Below are 22701 nucleotides of genomic sequence, written 5' to 3'. Positions count from 1 at the left end.
CCATGTTGTTGTTCTTCTTACAGGAGGCCGAAGCATTACTGAGTCTAGAAGTTCTTTCTTTTCTCCACTCTGGCTGTTTGTCTCTCAGATAAGAGGATAACGTGTTATTGTCTAAACAGGAAGTGCACAGAGGCGGGAGCTTTGTTGAAGTGTATAAGTAGGGTTGGGTCAAACAGGACACACACACACACACACACACACACACACACACACACACTTCCCCTCCTTTTTAACTTTGTGAACCCATCTCTGCAGCTGATTTGTGTGTGTGTGTTAAACAGCAGGCCTGTCTGTGTCTCTTTGTCCACTTTAACAGATTTCAGCAGCTCGACTATTGGTTTAGATAAAGGAGAGCCAACAGAAAGGCCATCATTCATTCCCGACTGCATCTGCCAGCTCGCATAATTCCCAATGCCAACAGCAGCTGACTGTTTTGTCTTCCTGATAAAGCAATAAGGCATAGAGCTGTGTATCAATCTATCAATCAATTTTTACATGAAATCCTACCAGGTGCTATTCTGGTGTTATCACATCAGCTCCTTAGTCGAATGCATGATTCATCAATGTGGCCATCAGATTAGCACACATGGTTTGAAATGCTGCAGTATAAGTGCCATTTTGGTACTCTACAGAGTCTGGTAGGATATTAAATATGATAGAATCATTATTTTCAGCAATAATAACAAAGCCTGCAGCTAGCATTTGTTTGTCATGATGTACTAATAGACAGGGTACAAAAACCTTTTGGTCCACCTGCCAAATAATTAGTGAATGTTCAAACTTTACCAGCCTCATTAAATTACCATGGTGTTTTGGCTGGACAACATAAAGGGCCGCGGGCTGGAATCCGACCCTGGCCACTGCGGTAAGGCCTGAGCCTTAGTACACGGGGTACATGCTCAACCAGGTGAACTACCAGGGAGCCATTTTTCTTTTAGGCCTTTTAAGTGACAGGACAGCTGAAGACAGGAAAGTGATGAGAGAGAGAAAAGGGGAGAATGATATGTTGTGAACTCCTGCAGGTTCTAATCAAACTCGCAGCCACAAGGATAAGGACTTAGACATGGGACACACGTACACTCAACCAGGTGAGCTACCAGGGCACTCTAGAAAAGAAAAGCAATTACTTTTGTGAGGACAGTGTTATCATAACTAATAGAAAGCAATTTAAATAATAGTCTCATTGTAACAAACTGGAATATTCCTATAAAATAAGCAGGATTGGGTTGGACAAAGCAGCATGCTGGCTGTTCCCAGTAAACTGCAGCACTGTGTCAGTCCACCTAAAGCTGGTACCAGGAGTGTTCCACACAAACATGAACACAGTAAGAAGGAATTCAGGTTTGGAAGCAGACAGACAGGATGCACCAATTCTTTGAGCTATGACCAGTATGAGCAGGATGTTCTAAAAAAAGCATTAGGAAGTCTTAGGAAAGAAGGAGACATTTTCACCCTGAACCAACAAGTAAGACATTTACTGGCTCCCGTGGAGCTGGATGGGAGAACACATTTTGATCAGCTATTTTCAAAACCATGTCCATTGATAATGTTCAGCATTAAGTGATAGGAGACCTTCAAAGTAAAGAGGAGAGCAATTTAGTACCCCCTGCTTTTTACAAGTGGATGACTGGTGTCCTTGTCCAAAAATATAACAATGATTAAAATAATTATTTTAAATTAAATAATTGATTAACACAAAAAACATAATGAAGATACAACCTGTAAGAGTGTGGTCAATTTAAACATTTTACAGTAGTCTGACTTTGTGGCAGCGGCGCGGCAGTGCAACCCCAGGTGGCACAGAGGCAATGCATACGCAGGAACATTCTGAATTGGTTGCGCCTTGGAAGGTCAGTGGCAACTAGGTCAAAGTTGATAATAATTTGAACTTTGAGTTGGGTGGCTTTCCTCTCCCTCATAGGAAAACGTGCAGAGCACTTTTACCATGGATGATGTGTAGGTGACTTTACGCTGCCTGAAGGGCTGAGCATTCCCCGAGCAGAGGCCTGGTCCAGTCAAACCTGCTGGGGAGCATTCAGCTGCTGTAAATGCAGACAGAGGCCAAAGCTACTTGTACTTCACTTCTGTCTACTGCCTCTGGTGTTTGCTCTCTCTCCTTTCTTTGAGGATTCAGAGCAGCAGCCTTTACTGTGTAGGATGCTGGTGCTTTCCTCGCGTGCTTTCTGCCTCATACCTGCTCCTGTTCTCGTGTTCCTTGCCAGCAGTTTCTTATCCGCGGGTACCTTGGCATTGGCTCTGTTTAGAAACCGGTTAAATCATTTGAATATTTAATTTATATTCAGTATACAGTATATAATAAATTTAAAATGTAATCAGTTTTAATGTTGACTTATGGTAACAGAGCACAGAGCCAGAGTAACCACAGAGAGTTCTTAAAGGTCCCATATCATGATCCTTTTCGGGTTCATATACTGTTATATTTTGGATTTTTTTTTCATTCTGTTAGTCTGAATACACCCTCTGTCTGAAATGTTTCGTTTTAGCGCCTGTCTCTTTGAGCCCCCCTCCTAAAACAAGCCCAGTCTGCTGTGACTGGCTAGTGTTTCTGGGTCAACTTTACCTGCGCTCTCGGAGTTCGCACCGTCAGTGCAGCCGGGGAATAACTTTCTACCTACATACAGTATAGATATGACATCACAACTGTTCAGTAGTCCTGACGGCTAGTTTAAAGGCCCCGTTTCTTAGTGGATTGAATATTTTGAAACTTTTCAGTATTTATATAGCTCAACCTGCTTTATAATCAAACAAGACATGAATGCTCACTTTTTACAATATGGGACTTTTCAGGTCATTTGTGGGAACTAAAAATGTAGGTCTTTTAACAAAAATATTGTAGCAGTTAAATGTTGATTGATTGGTCTATTGACTTATTTGTAGACATATTACTTCTGTTTATATCTGATGCTGTTGTGGTGCTTGCAGTAACAATAGTCCAGTATTAGCATTAGTAATAGTAGTAGACACTTGAAAGCACAGCCATATTTTCCTCTCACCCCCCACTTACCGACTCTCTTTCTCATTCACCCTCTATGCTGTACACCATGGTATACCCTTAACAGTGCCTGTTAACTTTGGCACAGTTATTGTTATCTTGACCCATTCAGGAAGCAATTGTGACTCAACTCGCTTCCACTTTGATTCAGATCAGACGTTTCTGCCTCCAGTGCTCAAACTAACTACTCAGACATCCATTTAAAATTAGACTTTAGTCATCTAATATTTCCAAAGTGTTAACATTTTGATGGCAAATAACAGGAGAGTGGAATTCTTTAAACATGTGTGTCATTGTTCAGTTATGTAATAGATACTCTCCCCAAGAAAATGGCTGGTAAATTCCTTTTAGTATTCTTGACAAGTAAAGCCTTCCTGCACAGATATGTTAGCTTGCAGTTAATAGTTTATACTCATTTGTCTGGTTTAAACAAATCTGGAAAAGGTTTGGTGCCTCAAAGCACTTTGTACTTGAACCTTTTAGCGATTTCGCTTCATAGCATTTCTGCCTTTCTCTTTTGTAGTATAACAGGGGTGTGGTGAGCCAGCAAACACAGGGAGAAAGATAGGGGCTGATGACACACGCCTCAAAGGTTCCTGGCTGGTATGGACCCGGGAAAGTTGCAGTCATGCATCCAAAACCACTCAATCATCAGGACTCCCCTATTGAACTTAGATAGATGTATTAACTTGTATATAATTCTCTGCTATGCTGCAGTTCAGCATCTCTTCCAGAAAAGTTGTTTAGCCTGGTGGCAAATTTCTTTTTTGACGAGGGTTTGGATTGGACCAGTCACAGACTAATGACAGTATTGATGTTGAGCCCAATAGTTTCTGTGATAACAGAATCTTAAATGGATTACATAGGGCCCTACAATCAGTCAGCGCTAAAAGCTAACTGACCAAAGTCAAATATGACTCAGAGGTCCACCGAGCTTGCAATACACTTAGGGAAACCCTGCAGTTAGTGAAGTCTGCAGATTTGGAATATCTTAAAAATGGATCCCAGGTTGTGATCACTGAGGATATCGACACCGATTTAGTGGCAGAAATGCCTTGCTCTAGCTTGAGCCCCCATTTTTTGTTATGCAGAGAGTGATGATTGCCAAGGCAGGTGGCAGAACTACCATGGGCATGTGGCACCTTTCTGATTTTACACCTAGCACCTGTCTTCAAAGTTTACCTTATCTTTTTGAAGACCTGTTCAATGTTGACCTTTCAAATCTCTAAACCATTAGTAGTACAGCAACTTTATCCAAATAACTCAGTTAGCCTGCACGCTGTAAAAGGGCCCAAGGGTCAGTCTAATGTCCCAGTCATCAAAAGGGGTTGATAGGTGGGAGTCCTCATTAGCTGTTGATACATGTATATGTTGTGTTTCCACTGTATGGTCAATTCCGACTCAATTCCCTTTTTTGGTACCGGTACTTTTCTCTTACTTTCAACCCCCCAAAATTGCCAATGTACGGGGGTCTCTGGTGTAATTTGTGTCAATTTAGGGGTCCTTGATGTGAACAAGTTTGAGAACCACTGGCCTATTATTCCTAAACTTCCCATGCAATTGATTGATTGATTGATTGAACACATACTGTGTGAATTATTGCTCTGGAAGCCTGCTTGACTGAATATGATATATTCTTCCAATCACACTGATAACAAGCCTTTTAATTGGGATAATACAGTGTGGAAATAGCTCAATTTAGCTAGCCTACATTTAGTAAATCTGCGGGAGTTGTAGACTTCTGCCCCAAACTATCTGGGGGGAGAGAGCAAGAGAGAGAGCAAGAGAGAGAGCAAGAGAGAGAGGGAGAGAGAGGAAGAGAGAGAGGGAGAGAGAGAGAGGGAGAGAGAGATCTTCACTTGTCTTAACAGGCTGACTGAAAACAACGGGAAGCAGGCCTCTCCCTTTACGTCTCACTCTGGCATTTGTGGAATCTGCTTTGGAACAAATAGGCCACTTCCTGACCCTTTCCCCCGGGAGTTTCTTATGGAGGAAGAGGAATGAGGTTTGAAGGGCTGAGGGCTGATGGAGGCGGGAGGGAACTAATGTAGTAGATAAAAATACTTTTTTCTAAAACTTGTCCATATATACATAAACACACAATGCGAGGTAAGGTGACATTATTCATCAGTTTTTTCCACACACAGTGTGGTGAGAGTCATGTTTAAGGCCATGTTCAGAAATCACTGCGGGACTAACACACAGCATCCTCATTCATTTTGATGAGACCCGAGCACAGAAAGGTTGAACCTGGCTTGGCTTTTGTCAAGACACAATGCAACATCATCGTGTTAGACAATCAAAGGATTGTATTTTTGTCAGTGTAAAAGTTTTTTTAGAGTAATAAAGTCCAGTCTCACAGAAGAAATAACCTGCAGTTATTTGGCGGTCTCATGGCATTTGTCTTGTGTTGTATTGCACCCTTGCAATGTTTGTGATTTAAAAAACAAACGAAAACAACTGAGCATATGGACGGGGTATTTTGAGCCCTGCTCTCAATATGTGCTACTTACTTCTTTGATAGGATCTCCTATTTTTTCCACTTTACTTTGAGACTAAATATGAACAGCATAAGCTGACGTCTTGGCATATTTTGAACTGAACTTGATTTGTTATTAGTGGCAGCTGGAAATTAAACAATTCTTCACATTGTTTTGAGTGGGAAATGTCACACATTTCCGAGCAGAATGGCCAACATAAAGATTATCCTGGCTTTAATGATTTGACACAATTCATTTCTCATATGCACATCTAGGAATAGTTGACGATTTTCCAATATTTGTAAGCCTCTCCGTCAAACACATTTCCTGTAGCCCTTTAGCTGTGTCTTTATGATTAACTCTATCCTGTTGATCCTCTTTATTTTCTGCCTTCAGTCTGAGAGAGGAAAGGAAGTCTGAGTAATATGTGCCCTCATGTTTAAGACCGAGTGTGCCTTTGGCCACCATTTAAATTTAAACATATTATACAAGGCTTTGGTAACCACTCGTTTTAATTACTCGCAGATCAACTCCATGTCCAGTTCCTGTTCCAGTTTTCAGTCAAGACTGGACCCAAAAGGCGTTCGGACTAATTCATTACAACAACTAGTCATATTTAATGTCTTGAACCCTGGTGTTGCCAATAAATCTGCTATTAATGCAAGGTGCAGTGTAATTGTTGGTAGTGATGTCAATGGACATGCTTACAGACCTAAGGCTTCTGGGAATGACAACAAACAGGAATGTGTGTAACCAGTAGACTGGTAGGAACGAGCCAAACCACACAGGAATGCATGGGTGTTTGTGTGTGAAACAGCTAATATGCTTAATCATACATACCCGTCCTTGCAATCAGTGCCGCATGATTCTTGTCAGTAATTTGACCTAAGTATTTGGAAAGAGAAACACTGAAGAGGAGGACATGTTTTTATTTGCGGCTGAAGCTCTATTGTGTTTCTCTATATATTGTGATTAAAGTGAAACATAGCAGTTTTTATTATCTTTTTGCCAGTTTTTGAATGTCCGGATTATTTATTCAACCACATCCTGAGAGTAAGAACTTCTTTTTCAGGGAGACTTGACCAAAACTCCTTAAACATCATCTAATATCTTAGAAACATTTTTTTTCAATTGATTTTAGTTTTGTGTTTAAATAATTTTTATTTCATTTATATATAAACAATTAAAAAGCAGTACACTGGGACATAGGAACGTGCAATAACACAACAGCAGGAATGGAGCTCGTAGTTCACCAGCAAAATTCTATTTGATTTATAGTATCAAATCATAACAAGAGTTGTCTCGAGAAACTTTACAGATAGAGTAGGTCTAGACCATACTCTATAATTTACAAAGACCCAACAATTACAATTCCAACCCACCAAGAGCAAGCATTTAGTGCAACAGTGACGAGGAAAAACGCCCTTTTAGGAGGAAACCTCAGACAGATCCAGGCTCTTGGTAGAGGTGTCTGACGGTGCCTGTTGGGAGTTGTGATTAAGAATGGCAATTATAGCAACAATAAAGATAATGGACCTATGACTAGAAATAGTAGTTGTAATATTTAATGGTGTAGCAGGGCACAGCAGAGTGGAGCAGGGCGCCGAGCTGCAACCATGATTTAGGTGCCACACTAATCCAAGGAAAACGGCGGGGTGAGAAAGTGCTTTAATGTCAACCAGTCAAGTGTCAAAGCAGCAGAATACTACTACTGCACTGACGAGTGTGTCTTTTTGTATAAAATGTTTGCATTGTAAATGAGCAATAGTGTATTTTTATAAGATTATCTTTTGGGGCATTTTAGGCTTTTAATAAATAGGACAGCTGAAGACAGGAAAAGGGGGAGAGAGTGGGGGAATGACATGCAGCAAAGAGCCGCAGGTCTGCAGTGAACCTGCGGCCGCCGCGGCAACGACCATCATTACATGGGGTGCTTGCTAAACCAGGTGAGCTACCCAGGTGCCCAGAGCTTTACTGGTTTTAATGTGAGAGTTCATGGAGCAGTCAGGACGGACCAGGCACGAGACAGGAATGCAGTAGAACGGATTGAAAGCAATACGGTGAGTGACACACACCTTTGATTTGTTTAAATAACGTCAATGCAGAGACAATGTGCCAAGTGAGGATGTAATACACGGTAGACAGAGCAGTGGCTGATAATCCTCAGAGTGGTTCTAAAAATAAGTGTCTCAATAATATCACCCATCAAGAGAGATCTGTCTCCATTTCTCACAACAAAGAGAGACACACACACACACACACACACACACACACACACACACAGGGCCTGAAAAAGCTGTATAAGAATGTATCTGCAGACTAAATGTTGATAACAAAAATGACACAATGAGTGTGATTGAGTTGATAAATGCACTTCTATTCTAATGAATATCAACATTACAACAGAATAAATGGGGACATTTTGAGGGTCCCACTCTCTCGGCAGAAAACTGGTGAAATCCTACAACTCTCCACAACTGAGTAGTGAAATCCTGTCTCTGTGTGGCTGTCTTAGGGTTAGTTTGGAGAAATGGAATCTAACCAACAACAGATTAAGAAAGCATTAAGAGGGCATTAGAAATAAGTCAGAAGGGGACATAAACGGAGCCATGTTTAAATAATTTAAACATGCCTAATAATTTTTAATACATTTTTTTTTTAAAGGCACCAGATGAAAAGTTAAAGGGCCAGCGAAGTTATCACAACTCATCCTGACTCTTGAATAAATGCATAACTCCAATATATATCCAATGTACTCCAATGTAGTGTTGCACAATACTTAATTTTGACATTTTGAAACATTGTCAAAATGTTACAATGCGATGTAAAATTACAAAAGTTATGGGAAAACACAAAAAAATTGATTCATAAAAATACAACACAAGGTTTGTTTCAATTGACTGTCATATTGGACTGGTAAAACATGAATAAATAAATAATATCTATTGGTCACTCTCTCAAAATATGTACACAGGTGGTACGCTACATAGGTTCGGTCACGTAGCGGCCCTGTGCCCTGACGTGCAAGTGGCACGGTGACTGGCCAATAATACATGATCGTTTTAGCGTTTCAAGCGGGCTCTAAATTGAACACACAGCTAATGGATAGGACGCAGTGCCCCATCATTTAAAAAAAATATCGCATATTTATTGTGACACTTTCGATATAATGTTGTGCAACGTGATATTGCAATAACGATATAGGGTCGATATACAATATCATGCACCCCTACTCCAATACTTACTCTAGAACTTACTCCTCAGCGCTGTGGAGTAAGGTCTAAAGTAAGAAACTGGCTACACCACACATGCATTCTGGGATAGGAGAGAAACTTGTTTGCATTTCTGTAAACCAATCACATTCGGCTTGGGCAGGGCTAAGCTCCAGCCGCAGCATTTTCTTCCAAACTTGCCGTTTCAACATGGAAGCTGTGGTAGCTCTGGGGTCCTGGTGGTTGTTGTTTCCGGATTTGATGCAGTTATCCTGGAACTGTATAGTTGATTCAGACTAGATTGTTGCATCCCTAGACAGAGTAGATGAAGCCAGTTATTTTACAGATTCACTGTCTGAAAAGGACTACCCCGTACTTATTTGACATATTTGACCATCACTTGGATAATGGTAATTTGTTAGCCTGACTTTGTCCAGAATTTCAAGTATTAGTATTCATGACAAATTGTAAAATCACTGGCTGCCTCTCATCTCTATGATTGGTGAGCCAGTGTGTGATACTCTTAGTCACTAATCAGTCAGAGGATCATGTGTGCCTGATGCTTCTGATTCACCAAGCAAGAAGGCTAACACCAACACTGTTTGGCTCTTAATCCTCTTTCCTACTTAGTTGCTTCTCACTTGCTCCCTCATAGCCTCTCGGAACCAAGTAGCCAGATCAGGGTCTCCTACCAGGTTTGACACTGTGGCTGGGCTGGCTGTCTCGCTGCGAGCTAATCCTCAGGTCTTCCAGAGACAGGGATTAACCCGGGCAGCTACTATAAGAGGGCCGGGGTGTTGTTCAATGAAGAGGAGGATGCACCGGGCTAAACAGAGCATTTGCTGCCATTGATGAGCAGTAGGAGAGGAATCGTCATACATGTGTGTGTGCATATATATATATTAGAGCTGGGCAGCTATTAAAAGTTTCAATCACAATTTATCGCATAATTTGCCCGATTAATCACGATTAATCTTATGTCCACGTTCATCTGTTGTTGCTCTAACTCTAAGGCAAGGACAGTGTCAAACGCACTGTTATGCAGAGACACTGTGACAGAACGCTGGAGACCGTGCGCTAGCAGGGGACTTGATCAAAAGGCAGATCGCTCGCAGCAACGATCAGATTTTGTATCTATTCGTACTATCTGTGCTAACTGCGGTGACTTTATCTGACACATTCCACTGCTTTGCAACTTTAATACAGTGTCCCGCGCATGTCTCAGCATAATGTCAGTCAGAGCATGTGAATGCAGTGCCCACTTTTCATCAGTATAACACACTGTAACTCCGAGATAATTCTGGTTATCCAGTGAGTCTGGTAGTCTAGTTAGAGAAACAGCGGGTGCATGTTTTGCAGTCCTCTCCTTTTCATACAACTCTTGTATTCTTCTTGTGATGGTGCGTGTTGAGGGAATCGCATACCTGCCGTCGTCGTTGTGATTCTTAGACCGATGTCCTCCAAAACCCTCATGTGCCTGCAGTCTGTAGCTATCCATGTTGCTATGGCATTTGTTAGCTTCTCTTTCCTTTGTTTATCTCTACCCCCCCACACGCTGCATCTAACGTAGTCTGCCGAAGCCTCGCGCTACTGTGTGTTTCGTTGAATGATTTGCTGGTATCAACTGTCAAGGTGATATTTCAGACTGGAAGTACTCCGGTGATAAGAAATTTCAACTTTGCAGTATTTACAAAGCCTGTGAGCAACAAACTTTTAAAATAATAAAGAAATAATAAAAACTGCGTTAACGCGCAATAAAAAAAAATTTGGCGTTAATGAATAAATGAGTTAACGCGATAATAACGCGTTAACTTGCCCAGCCCTAGTTGAAACATTTGATGAAGAAGCACTATCAGCTGCTGGCACATTTCAAACAAGTTTAGGTAATCAATTGGTTACATCATCAATCAATCAATCTAACCTAAAAAAGTTTAGTTTAGATGGATGCTAAAGGTTATTAAGTTTTGATGCCGACAGGGATTTTACATTCTTTCAGCATAGGTTTTGGTGCTGATAAAACAGCTTGGGTGCTGCACCTAAAGCTTACAGGGAGAATCCTGCTCTCACATAAAGTATGTGCCTTGAGCGTGTGTGAGGTGTCAATCTGAGTTATAATATCTTCAGCAGTGTCACAAGTCATACTTGTACAACATGTCTGGACTTGGACACATATTCTTTAATAGCCGTTCTCTTTCTATAAGTCAAGGCTTTCCCTTAAACAAACCTTGTGGTGAGGGCTGAGACCTGGTCAGGGCTCCAAGGACATGCTGCTATATGTACTCTGGGAAATGGCGATGTACAGTAGGTCTCAGATATTCTAGTATGTTTCTGGACAAGTTCATTATGTCGGTTGGTTTGAATGTGGCATTTGTCCATCTTGCTGTGACCTTCCTGGGGGCTTTGTGGGAACTTTCTCTATGCTGCTGTGGCGTGTCACCGCTGCTCTTTTGTCTGCAAACTGAATTATTTACAGAGATGCTGCAGGACCCATGAATAATACAGAACTCTACTGAAGGAAAGACTTGTCTTAGTAAAGAAGGGCAGTGTGGGAAGTCCAGCCGCTGTTCTCTGAGAAATTAACATGAGGTGTTTGGTTTCAGAGTCAGAGGAAGTGATAATGAGGAAAGTTTCATTAAACTCAGTGTAAAGGTTGGATTCTCTTCACAACGCCCCTGTACTGTGCTGAATGTATCAAGTAGGTATTGTGTGTGTATCTTCTTCCACTGTGCCATAGAGCACTATTGTTGTTAAAAACACACCAGTGAGCCCCACTGTTGCTCTGGGTGACATGTTCCATGAACATGATTACATGAGTATTGGAATCCGAGATAACTTCAGGTTGATACCTAATGATTAGAAGCCCCCTGGAAGTATTGTTATTACCAATGTTTGCGCGGAAAGCAAGACCACATTTCCCATAAACGCAGTTGCTTCCTTTTCCTGTAACCTTTTCAGGAAGTAAAAACCGTGTGAGGTGTGTAGTGCAGTAGCACAGTGTCCGATGCCACTGCTTGTTTGTACTCTCTCCGTGCTGACTGCTGCTCCATGAAAACCTCACCGTCAGCAGTCTCCTTTCTCTCTGCACAGTGACACAGCATTGCTGTTAATACACACTGCCTAAACAGAAGCACCTGGCTGTTTCTATGGCACCAGAACACAGCCCTTATGTTTGCAGTTTGATTTGGGGACAAACTCAATTAAAACTGGTCATTAGAAAACGGGCTTTGTCTTTGTATAAGATAAAGTATTTAATAGTAAAAGTGTAGACTGATTTTCAAGAGGAGTTGCAAAGTTATGTCTCCCCCATGAGGAATTCTAACCAATGACAAATAACTGACGGCGTATCAACATGATACCACACACACACACACACACACACACACACACACACACACACACACACACACACACACACACACACACACACACACACTGCTGCTGCTGGTAGCCAAGGAGGACAAGGAGAATTAAAAACGACATGATGGGGCGCCCGGATAACTCAGTTGGTAGAGCGGGCGCCCATATATTGAGGTTTCCTATGCAGCGGGCCCGGGTTCGACTCCAACCTGCTGCCCTTTGTGTCATTCTTCCCTCTCTCTCCGCTTTTGTCTTCAGCTGTACTGTCAATAAAGGCCTAAACATGCCCCTAACAAAATCTTTAAAAAGGACATGATGTACTCTTCAGAAGAGGAAACTATCTTTACTTGAGTTTTTACATGCCATAGTTGCCGGGTGACACAATCTTCTGAGCATAATCCTACTGACAAATACAGAGAGTTTTGTGGAGCTTTGTAGCAGCCCATTTGGCCAGGGCTGAAATGTAACGGACGTTTATTAATATCAAAAAGTTCTGCCCTGAAGCTTTTAGTCTTTTAAGGTTAACCAAGTAGCAACACGTCATGAAAACATGGCTGTTGTCCAGTCACTTTACCTCTGAGATGATTGCATTGACATACTTAGATTTACAAATAAGAAAGTGAGTTCAGTTTGCAAATGACAATAACAAAGTCCAAAACTTATATTCACAAAAAACTGTGGATTGAAGATAGAAAGTTTCACATATGAATAGAGTGAACATTGCTGAGACTGATGCCATTTGGATATGAGACACTTTTGGTTAGTTTATGAAATTCCTTTGGGACGCGGGGAGGTTCTCTTTCCTCTGCAATAATTACAGGCCTGCTCTCAGCCCGCAAATATCACAAATAGATATATCTCATGCAAGGATCGAGCAGTGGATCAGTGACTCAATCAGCTCATATCAGCTCATGGCCTACTGAAACACGAATGAGCTGTGTAATGAGATGGCATGTCAAGTTACCCATAAATCTAGATACTGTAACTGGGATCGTTTGCTGAATGACCCAGAGACATTGGGCCCTTTCTTAACATCTTATACTGTTGTTTGACATGTCACAATACATAAATGGTGCGTAATCAACAGTTCCAATGTCAAGTCAACACATGTTTTGTGTTGGCGTTGTGTACTATGAGTCATTAGTCCATACACAGTCACATGTTGCGCAGTTTGGGGATTAGTCATTGAGAAAAAGGTACCTGGAGGTAAATGTGATGTGCAGAGGTGAAAATATTACCCAGCACCACAGAGAGGGTTTGGTTCTTGGTGTTCCAACTTGGTTGTGGTATGAATACAAATGGAATTTGCGGTCAGATCCTTTCCTGAAGTCTTCTGTCATTTGTTTTGTAGGGGGTGGAGGGTACAGGAAGTTCCATTTGCATTCTCCTCTGAACTTTTGGAAGAAGGAAGTTGCAGTTTAGGTGTATTCACACCAGCCTTTCTGTTGGATAAGTAAAGCACTTTTTCTCTGATCTGGGCTTTAGAAGCAAGCTGTTTTTCCTGCTACATTGCTCAACGGTACAACGGCCAGTGGCAACTCGTCAATCTCTCAACTATCCTGGTTATGAATCTTATGTTGTTCTTTTGTCATATTTGAGAAATACAGTACTATTTTTGTGAACCCTGCGGTTCAAATGCTCATTTTGTACTCACCTGGAGAACTCATGCATCACTTGGATAAAGGGTGGGATCAGAAAAGATACATAATCCTACATAATAGGGTATGTGTTAGAGCCTGTGACCGTCACGTCCAATCACATTCACTGCCCTTTAAACACAGAGCTCTCCCCATCATGACCCTCTGACAGTGTAGTTTTCACCACAGGAAACGTCTTGTTGTCTGAGACATATTACTACAGTAGTAGTTGACTTGTTTAGATGTTTTGTGTTTTTCATTTGTATTTTAGGCCATACATGTTTTGTTAAATGAAAAAAAGGAACTCATCTTTATACCCCTCAAAGTAGCCCATGTGTAGCAAACATGTATGTCAGGGAAATAGAGCAGAAAAAGGAAAAACTTTCCCATAAGGCAACACAGCAAATCACATGATATTTTAGATGAATTGCAGGCTAATAGTAGGCTGCTGGTGGGTGAAGAATTTAGCCCTGCCAGCAAGCTGCTGAAGCCCAAAGCCAATGGACTGCTTTGTTTTTTTCACTTATGTTTTTTTCTTCATATCAACCTTCTAAAATCCATTTAAGCCCCAAACATATAATCTTTAAACATACAGGCAAGTTAATGCCAGTCTTACGCAATCACTTCCTCAACATGTACACACTCAACTCAAAAACCACACTTCAGCACATGTCCAGTTCTACTCAGCTTATCTGCGTTGTTCAGTTTTTGTTTGAGCAGGGCAGTGAATGCTTCTGTGTTTTATCTACTACTACTCAGCTGACCTAAGCCCTGGGGCTTCTGTCACACTCTTGCAGGCTCATGTGACTGCTTTGTGTGGGTGTGTGCATTACTGTAGGCTTTCATATAGCATTATAGTTATTGACTCATATAATAGCCTGTCAAAATGCAAAATACCACTCTGACTCTATAGGGACAGCCATGATGCATTGCTGTACCATTTTGGTCCAAAATACCTTTATATGTTTACATCTGCAGGATGGACATGATTTGGACATTATGACGTTGTCCCTTACAGGAACTAACTGTTCCTCTCTGGCCATCAATCAAACTTTCACTTTGTTTTATTACTGCTGTACTATGTGTTCAGTGATAATTAGCTAACTTGCTAAGATAAGATAGTAAACCTGGTACCTGGTAACACATCAGCGTAGTAGCATTTGTCATTGCGACCATAGTTAGGGTGATTATGTTAGCATTTAGCTCATAGCACTGCTGTGCCTGAGTACAGCCTCACAGAGCCTGACTCACAGAGTCAGACTTAATGTCCCGCCCACAACACTACATGACGCTCTTTTAACGGGTACGTTTTTCATTTATTAAATAACTGCTCAAAGTGTTAAACTAAGTTTTTTTCTTGTAACATTCCAAAATCTTAATTTTAACTTAAAGATTTTCATTGTTACTGTGACCGCACGTGCACACCGGCACCGACTTGAGCTGCAAATAAGCTCTGGCCGTCCCGCTAAGGACGCTTGTCAAAAAGTACGAGGAAGCATTTTGACGCTTTGGCCACTCTGATGTGGCGGTGTTCTCCGTTCAACTGGGAGAAGCACACGCAGCCACGGCCAATACACTGACACTAGAAACCTTTATAAATTACATACATAATGACAGAAGTTGTATTGTTAATTGGTCGCAGTGGAGTCTGTTAGCAGTTAGCTTGCTCGTTAGCCGCTGAGCCATAGCGGCAGACAGTCAGACTAATCTAATGACCCATGCAGGATTCACTGTGAGCGACCGTTAAAGACGATGTGATCGTCAGCTAACGTTAATTGGTCCGTATGTGCAAACAACGTTATATTATAAACGATAGGTAACCCAGCAATGACGATTATGAGCTTGTCCTCAGAATTAATATTTTGGTAGGAACGAAAGTTTACATCGTATGTTTCTCTGGGATCAGCCAGCACGGAAGACGTCTATATTCCGATTGGCGGCTGGCGTTAGCCGCTGCTTGCCGCTAACCCGGGTCATTTCTCATTACCTTAAAGCTGACAAATTTCAACTTTTTGATTGACGCCCAAAACGCGACGCCAACAGATTTGCGGCTCCTTGCAGCTGAGAGAAGCTTCCATTGAAAATGAATGACTTACGGTAACTTTAGACACTCAAATCTGTGGCGGTGTGAATGTCCGGTAAATACATATCGGTTATCGGTTTCATCAACTACTAATAATTTGGTATTGGTATCGGCCTTGAAAAAACTAAAAAAGAAACAGTTCTCAGTAGTCATCAGGGCTATTTCCTCTGACTTGACAAAGACTTGTTTGTGTAGAATCTGATTAGTTCCCTTTTCATGTTCATACACATCTCTGAAGTGATAGAATTAAATCTGAAAAGCACAGGATCAAACATTCTCATTTAACTTATTTAAGTTAACTAAATGATAGCTGTGTAAAAGTATTCACAGTACTACTGGAAGATGAGTTTGACACTTCTGCTGAATCTATTATGGCGTTCAATGTGTACAGAAGCTGCACCCTCATGGCTGCTGACACACATTATCCCCAATCATCAATACATTCAATAACTCACATGCTTTCAGCCACTCTGTCAAAAGGGTTTTAGTCAATAGTTTGCAACTGAATCTTGCTGCCTCTGTTTGGTTTTTTGAAGCACACTGTTACCCTGCCCCCCTGCCCCCCTGCCCTTTGACCTACGGTAGCATGTGAAGTCAGAGGATCTGGATTCGTAGGAGTTGCGTAAAAAAGCATCTTCCTTGTTTTGTTCCGCCGGCGCATTCCAGAGAGATTACTGCAGCCAGACAGAATTAGCATGCTTGGAGGAAACAAGAGATGACTGTGACGCTGATAGCCGTGTAGTCTGTTTATCATGTTGTGAGATGAGAGTTGTTTCTTGTTCGCTGTCCTTATCTGGTGAAACTCATCCAATCCTTAAACATAGTGTCTGCTATAGCCAGACCACAGAGCTACTGTAGGTTGTTCCTTGAGGTTCTTTTTGCAGGGTTTCTACTGTGTGGGGGGAATCAAAAATCAATTGTATTGCGATTTTTAAACTTGATTTTATTCACTAGACTTTATATAGTTAGCAATGATTCACTTTAATATTTAATGTTTATGGAACAGCAGACGGTGACAACACCATATCCGTTTCCAGCAAAACAGAGGGTAAACAGAAAATACAGAAAATACAGTTCTTGTGACATGTGCATTCTTCTGAGAAACACTTTTTGTTATATTGTCTCTAGAACTGTATTACTAAACTTTTGTTTCTGTTGAAGAAGGAAAAGAAATCTCAATCCTATAGAATCACAATAAATGAAAATCGCAACACAAATGAAATTGGCACTCTTGAAACAGCATTTCGTCCTGGGCCTAGTTCCTACTCACTATTGAAAGGGATGAAATCTGATTTCATTTTTTTTTCATTACATACAAAGAGTTGTGATTGGCCCGGCACGTCTCGGACCGCTGGAAATCTGTCCAAAGCAAAGGATGAACACACGCATCTGCCAGAGCAAATACAATATGAGGTTGCAGAGTCTCTAAATCTTTTAGGGAACATAAAGTGTGTGTGTGTGGGGGATTCTTTATGCTAGCATCACATGTGCGCTTTTACAGACAAATACACCATGCCCCCTCTCTGACCTACATCTGCCACCCTGAACCACAACTGAGACATGAAGGTGCTCTCTCAGGCATAACACACACACACACACACACACACACACACACACACACACACACACACAGTCTGACTCCTTCTACACAAGGTTAGTGTCTAATACACTTTGCCTCTAATTTATCTCTAAACAGGCTTTGTCGCATTGTTAGAATTGTTGTCCTGTGTAAGCTACATCATCAGGGTTAAATAGGAGAGTCTTGAATATGCTCATGAATAGGGGTGTGATTTTGATTTTAATCAATTTTTCTCCAGCACCTCCTACCTGAGCATGTCCAAAGAAAATAACAACCTTAGACACAGCAAAGCTTACTGGCTGGTTGCATGCATCTAAAGACACGGGGTTAACAAAGATCTAAACAGCAAAACTTTATGCTTCCGTGAAGTCACTGGTGTGGCAACATTTTGCCTTCCCATTGAGTGAGTTTTGGAAACAAACAAACAAAGCTAAAGCATCTGGGCTGCGACGGGACTGGATAGTGCCTTCAGGTGCACCTCGTTAAAGTAATGATATATTAAGTTGCAGCTCAAGAAACTCAATCTGTTGCTGCAAAGAACCGTTCTGCCATCTCGTGGCTCTTATTGTGGCATTGTTGTCCTCAAAATTAAATCATATTGTGGATTTGGAGAATTGTGCCACCCCTACTCGAGAGAGGTCCAAATGAATAAAGATAAAAATCCAATCACACAAAACACATTTTGATGCCAGGTGTAAAGGGGGCCACAGACAGAACAGCAGGTCTGTATCGGTTTCATCTGTGTGTATCCAGTACTGAGATAAGCCGGGGCCATGTTTAGTCTACTTTAGGACAAAGCTTAATCGCTCCAGGTTTTTCCGTGATGCAGGGTCGCCACACACCACAGCGGACTCGCTGTTACACAGGGTGGTAAAGTTGGTTAAAACCTGTTATACAGTTTGACCTTCCAATATAAAAACAGCTCTCGTCCTTGCTATGCAGGAAGCTACAGACACTTTTTGACGTGATTTACCATAATATTGTGATTGAACAAGTTGCAAAATTTTTATTTTTAGACGCAAATTATTTTTGTCAAAGCATTAATGTAATCAGGGACATTGACTACGTCAACAAATCGTCCCAGCCCTACGATGCTGATTGGTTCAGTAAGCTGCTGTTCAGACAAATCAGTGCATTAGCACAGCCTGACAAGATGGATTTTTGTATTTGTTTATAATTTATAGAAATGTAAATGTGGTGTTGTTGGATTGTTGTTTTAATCAACCAACTCTGGGCAAAGTTGTCTGCAAAAAAACATGTCAACGGTCATCCTAGTGTGGTTGCCATTTTTGAGCTGCGCCCTAACTCAGAAATAAGTTTTACTATGGGTCTTTCCTCGTTGTTGTCCATAACACGCTACCATTCTGCTAATGAATGCTGATTGGTCAGTGACGAACTGATTACGACCAGAGATCACGCTCGATGGCATCCGAAGCAAAACCAGAACATCAGAGTGAATATTTCGGCGTGGTCTTTGAAACATTAGCCGAAGTCTTTCTAGCCTGTGTATTGACAGGGAGAGCCTAACCTGTCCGCTGTGTTGGCGATGCCTTAAGAAAACAAAGGAAGAGACTTTGAGCTTGTCATAGAGCAGTATCTCTGGCTGTACAATGTTTGTGACGTCAATTACGTTTTAAAAGGATTTTTAGAATTAAAAGTGACTTTAGGAAAATCTAATTCCCAGTGGTGTGTATTTTCTTAGCTTCCCAATGATCAGTTCAGGGACTGTGTTTCCATCACAACCCCGTAAACATGGGGATGGACATAATGTGTGTGTGTGTGTGTGTGTGTGTGTGTGTGGGCCACTGACTTGCCTGTCCCTCAGTAATAAACCCGTGGCATGTTAAATTGAGGTATGAACATTGTCTGAGTGCAGTAGGTGATGAATTTAAAGTAAAATAAAGTATTCAAAGTTTGACACAAACAAAAATCTGTCATGAATTCCAGGACGACTAAAGGAGTACTCCTCTAATTCTACACATGAAGATCACTTGTGATGGGGAGCACTTGGTCTAACCATCAGACTTGGAAGAATAGTCTGATGTCTGCAAAGGAGACATTTCAGGTGCATTGGGCACCTGAATTTCAGGTGCTCAGTTGTCCGTTTGGGGATTATTTTAGGAATAATAAGTGAGTAAATAAAAAAAAACTGTCACTACTCAGCATACAAACATAACACAGGGGCTACAGTACAAGAAAAAACACTCAACCCCACGTTTTTAATCAAGCTGAAACTTCTTGAGGTTATTTGTGTTGTTGATCAATTATCAGTGCAGTGCTTAGTAGCCTCTCTTATATGATTATTACAGAGGCGACCATCACCATACAGTTAGTGCATATCTGTCAGAAACACTAATTGTCCCCAGAAATCATTTAAATATCTGATAGTTTCTCTGTGATGTCTTAACACAGAGCCCTTCCCTGTCTCAACATGATAAATGTCCCACTCAGCTCTTTTCTCTCTTAACTATGCAACAACCTTTCCTTTCAGGGTGCTATTGAAGAACGTGGAGCGACACCTAATAGGATATTTTCAAAAAATATAATTGTGGAAAGTTTTTCTCTCTTCTGACAGCTTTACAATAACCCTTGTACACATGAATCACTCCCTTTCCATTCATAATACTTGTAGTCACGTTTAAACACACTGTTACATCACTGCATTTCTCTCCTCGCCCTTCTCACCCCACCCTCTTCTTTAAGCTACACTATAATTTCCCAAGACGGAGCCGTCTGTACACTGTCAGCTGGACTAAAGCTGTCACTCATTCTTTTCACAGCACAGTTTGTTGACCACACTTGATCTATATCACTGTGCTGCTCCCTACCTTAGAATACTATGGCAGCCGCTGGGACATAATGTATAATAATGGAGGCTTTGGGTTGCTCCTGGATTCTAAAAGCTCATGGAGCTTTTCCTGGTCCTCTGGCTCCATCTTGTGGTCCATAAGTAGAGATGGTGGAATTCAAACGGAGCTGCGGGGGTTGATATCAGCTGTCTGGGGATATGTTTCCTTAGTGGGTGGATACTGCTGGGATTTAGTTTTGCTCTAGTAGTGACAGATGGAGAAAAGCTCACTGTGTTGCCTGTCTAAGAAACACTAGTCTTGCATTGCCAGACCTTTCTCTACAGTGCTGCGGAGGAGGGTCTGGCAAGTCCATACACACCAGTCTTGGATGGGAGAAGAAACTTGCTCTGGTTTATTGGCCTTTCTTTAAAACACCTTCCACCTATCGCCATTTCTAGCCACTTGGGGACTGAAGGCAGGACCTGCAATTACAACCTTGCACACAATCTATTTAGTAAACGCTCCATATTTGGTTTACTTCTTACATTTGGGTCAGTTTGGCAGCATTTTGGGGTTCTGACTTAATGAGAAGGGAGAGGTGTTTCAATATTAGTGTTTGGTATTCAATTTCTGAACGCTGCAGGCATTAGCCACCAGTTTGGTGACGCCGTCTGAGCCTTACGTCATAATTTGTATTTAGTCATGGTAATACCGTATAACGGGGTAAAATAGGGAGGAGGTTTGACGGTATCAAAATTTGGATACCACCCAATTTTAATGAGAATATATCTTTTTATATGAGGTTTTTAGTCTACTGTAGTTAAGCGTTGAGAGGCAGCATCACAAGCAGATGGTGATTTTTTCATTCATCGGCGGCAGTGAGGAAAGCCTGCGTATTATTTCCGGTAACACGTTACCATCTGCTTCTGCTTTTCTTTGCACTGCCATGCTTTAAAGGCTCAGACTTCTTCCTCTCTGGTGCATAGAACAGTTTCACACAGGAAGATGATGCAACTTACAACACATTCAAACGTAGACAATAGAATATTATAGTCCTGTCTATCTACTGAAACACATGGTAGGAGAGCAGAGTGAGGAGAAGATTTTAGTCATATGAGTTGATCAGACAGCTGAGGTACTAGACGTGGGATTGAACTGCCAAATGATGACTGGACAAAATGTAAAGGTACGTTGCTAGCAGCTGATTGGACGGTGCATCATAACTGTTCAGGAATTAAGCGAAACTCAAACGTCTTTTAATACATTTACATTTTGAATTGGAAGAAATAGCTATTCAGCTAGCTGACACAGCTGTTGAGCTACTGCATTATAACTTCAGGCTGTTAAACTACAACAGTGCAGTTTAATTTAGCCACTTCATGGGCAACCATCATTGGTAGATGAAGTATTTAGATCCTTCAAAAAAAGTATTAATACCAAACTTTAAAAATCTTATACAAGTAAAAGTTGAATCTATAATACCTAGTTTAATTTATAATAAAACATCAGATTTGATAAACTACTTGTGTTTTGTGTGCAGAAATCTTAATGTGTAAAGTAACTAAAGCTTTCAGATGAATGTAGTGGAGTAAAAAGTACAGTATTTTTCTCTGAGTAGTAGAATGTAGTAGAAGTTGAAAGTGGCATGAAAAGATAAGAGTCAACATTTGAGCTTAACTACAGTACTGGAGTAAATGTACTTAGTTACATTCCACTACTGGTGGTAACCATGATGCACCATATGAACACTGTCTGCAACTTACTGTATTCTCACAGTGTAGTGTCTTCTGTTAAATAAAGCGCATCCAGTTTCTGTTATTTTAAGAAATGTCAATCTTCACCACCACTGCTGTACCGTTGTATCCTTCTCTGTGTTGTTCCTTTGCATCCTGTCATGTTGCCCTGTGTGTTGCCTCTAGCGCTCAAACAATAAGTTCACTGTCTTATTGTTATTTATCAAACAAAAATGCCAAACGATTGACGGTTCCAGCTTCTCTTCGCTGTGAGGATTTGCTGATTTTCTTTTTGATGTCATTGGAAATGGATTGTGTTATCAATAGGGTTGTGGACTGTCAGGTCCAACAAGACATTTCAAGCATAATTTTGGGAAGTGGGAAATTGTGACGGTTACTTTTTAGCCGCACCACTGCTGCTTTGTGATGCACACCGTAGAAGTAGTAGATCCAAGGGTTCACTGTGACACATGTAACATTAAAAGATGCTTTATAAAATCATGCCAACAATGATTATTATAATAGCTTAGTATTCAATGAGAAAATAAAGTATGTATGAAGGCTTTAGGCTGACCCAGACTTTACTGTAGACCCCTGCCCTGTCTCTTTTTCCGTTTAAGTTGTTTTCCTTGGTTTGAAGACCCCTGTTACAAAGTGCAGTTTTCTGCTGATGATTTCTTTCAACTAACAAAAAAAAATCTCTGAGGGTCTTTTGCGATATCTTGCAGCCTTTTGCAATGTTTATTGCGCCAGTTGATATTGCGATGAGGATAAAAAGGGATCTATTGTGCAGCCCTACAACATGAGCGTTGTTTTCA

General features: G+C 41.1%; 1 protein-coding gene and 1 long non-coding RNA gene across 6 annotated transcripts in view; one reads left to right on the top strand and one right to left on the bottom strand.

Annotated features, from left to right (window-relative positions):
• The window catches only part of myo18ab (myosin XVIIIAb), a 143257-nt gene that overhangs the window by 4805 nt on the left and 115751 nt on the right, over window positions 1–22701 (top strand). Inside the window, exon 1 of one of the 5 annotated variants that reach the window (XM_034866667.1) lies at window positions 21133–21336. The exons of the other annotated variants lie outside the window; for them this stretch is intronic. Coding sequence (XP_034722558.1) covers window positions 21313–21336 — 24 coding nt within the window. The 5' untranslated portion in view covers window positions 21133–21312. Of the gene's footprint in view, window positions 1–21132; window positions 21337–22701 lie in introns of those variants that run through there. 5 annotated transcript variants of the gene reach the window in all.
• LOC117941679 lies at window positions 246–22461 on the bottom strand. The gene is made up of 4 exons (XR_004655947.1): window positions 22346–22461; window positions 15811–15816; window positions 4480–4487; window positions 246–255 (listed from the first exon to the last, which is right to left on the bottom strand). It is a non-coding gene; the product is annotated as an uncharacterized LOC117941679 (long non-coding RNA).

The sequence above is a fragment of the Etheostoma cragini genome, chromosome 3 (genome assembly GCF_013103735.1).
Source record: "Etheostoma cragini isolate CJK2018 chromosome 3, CSU_Ecrag_1.0, whole genome shotgun sequence".
Lineage (NCBI taxonomy): Eukaryota > Metazoa > Chordata > Actinopteri > Perciformes > Percidae > Etheostoma > Etheostoma cragini.
This window is presented reverse-complemented; position numbering and strand designations above follow the sequence as displayed.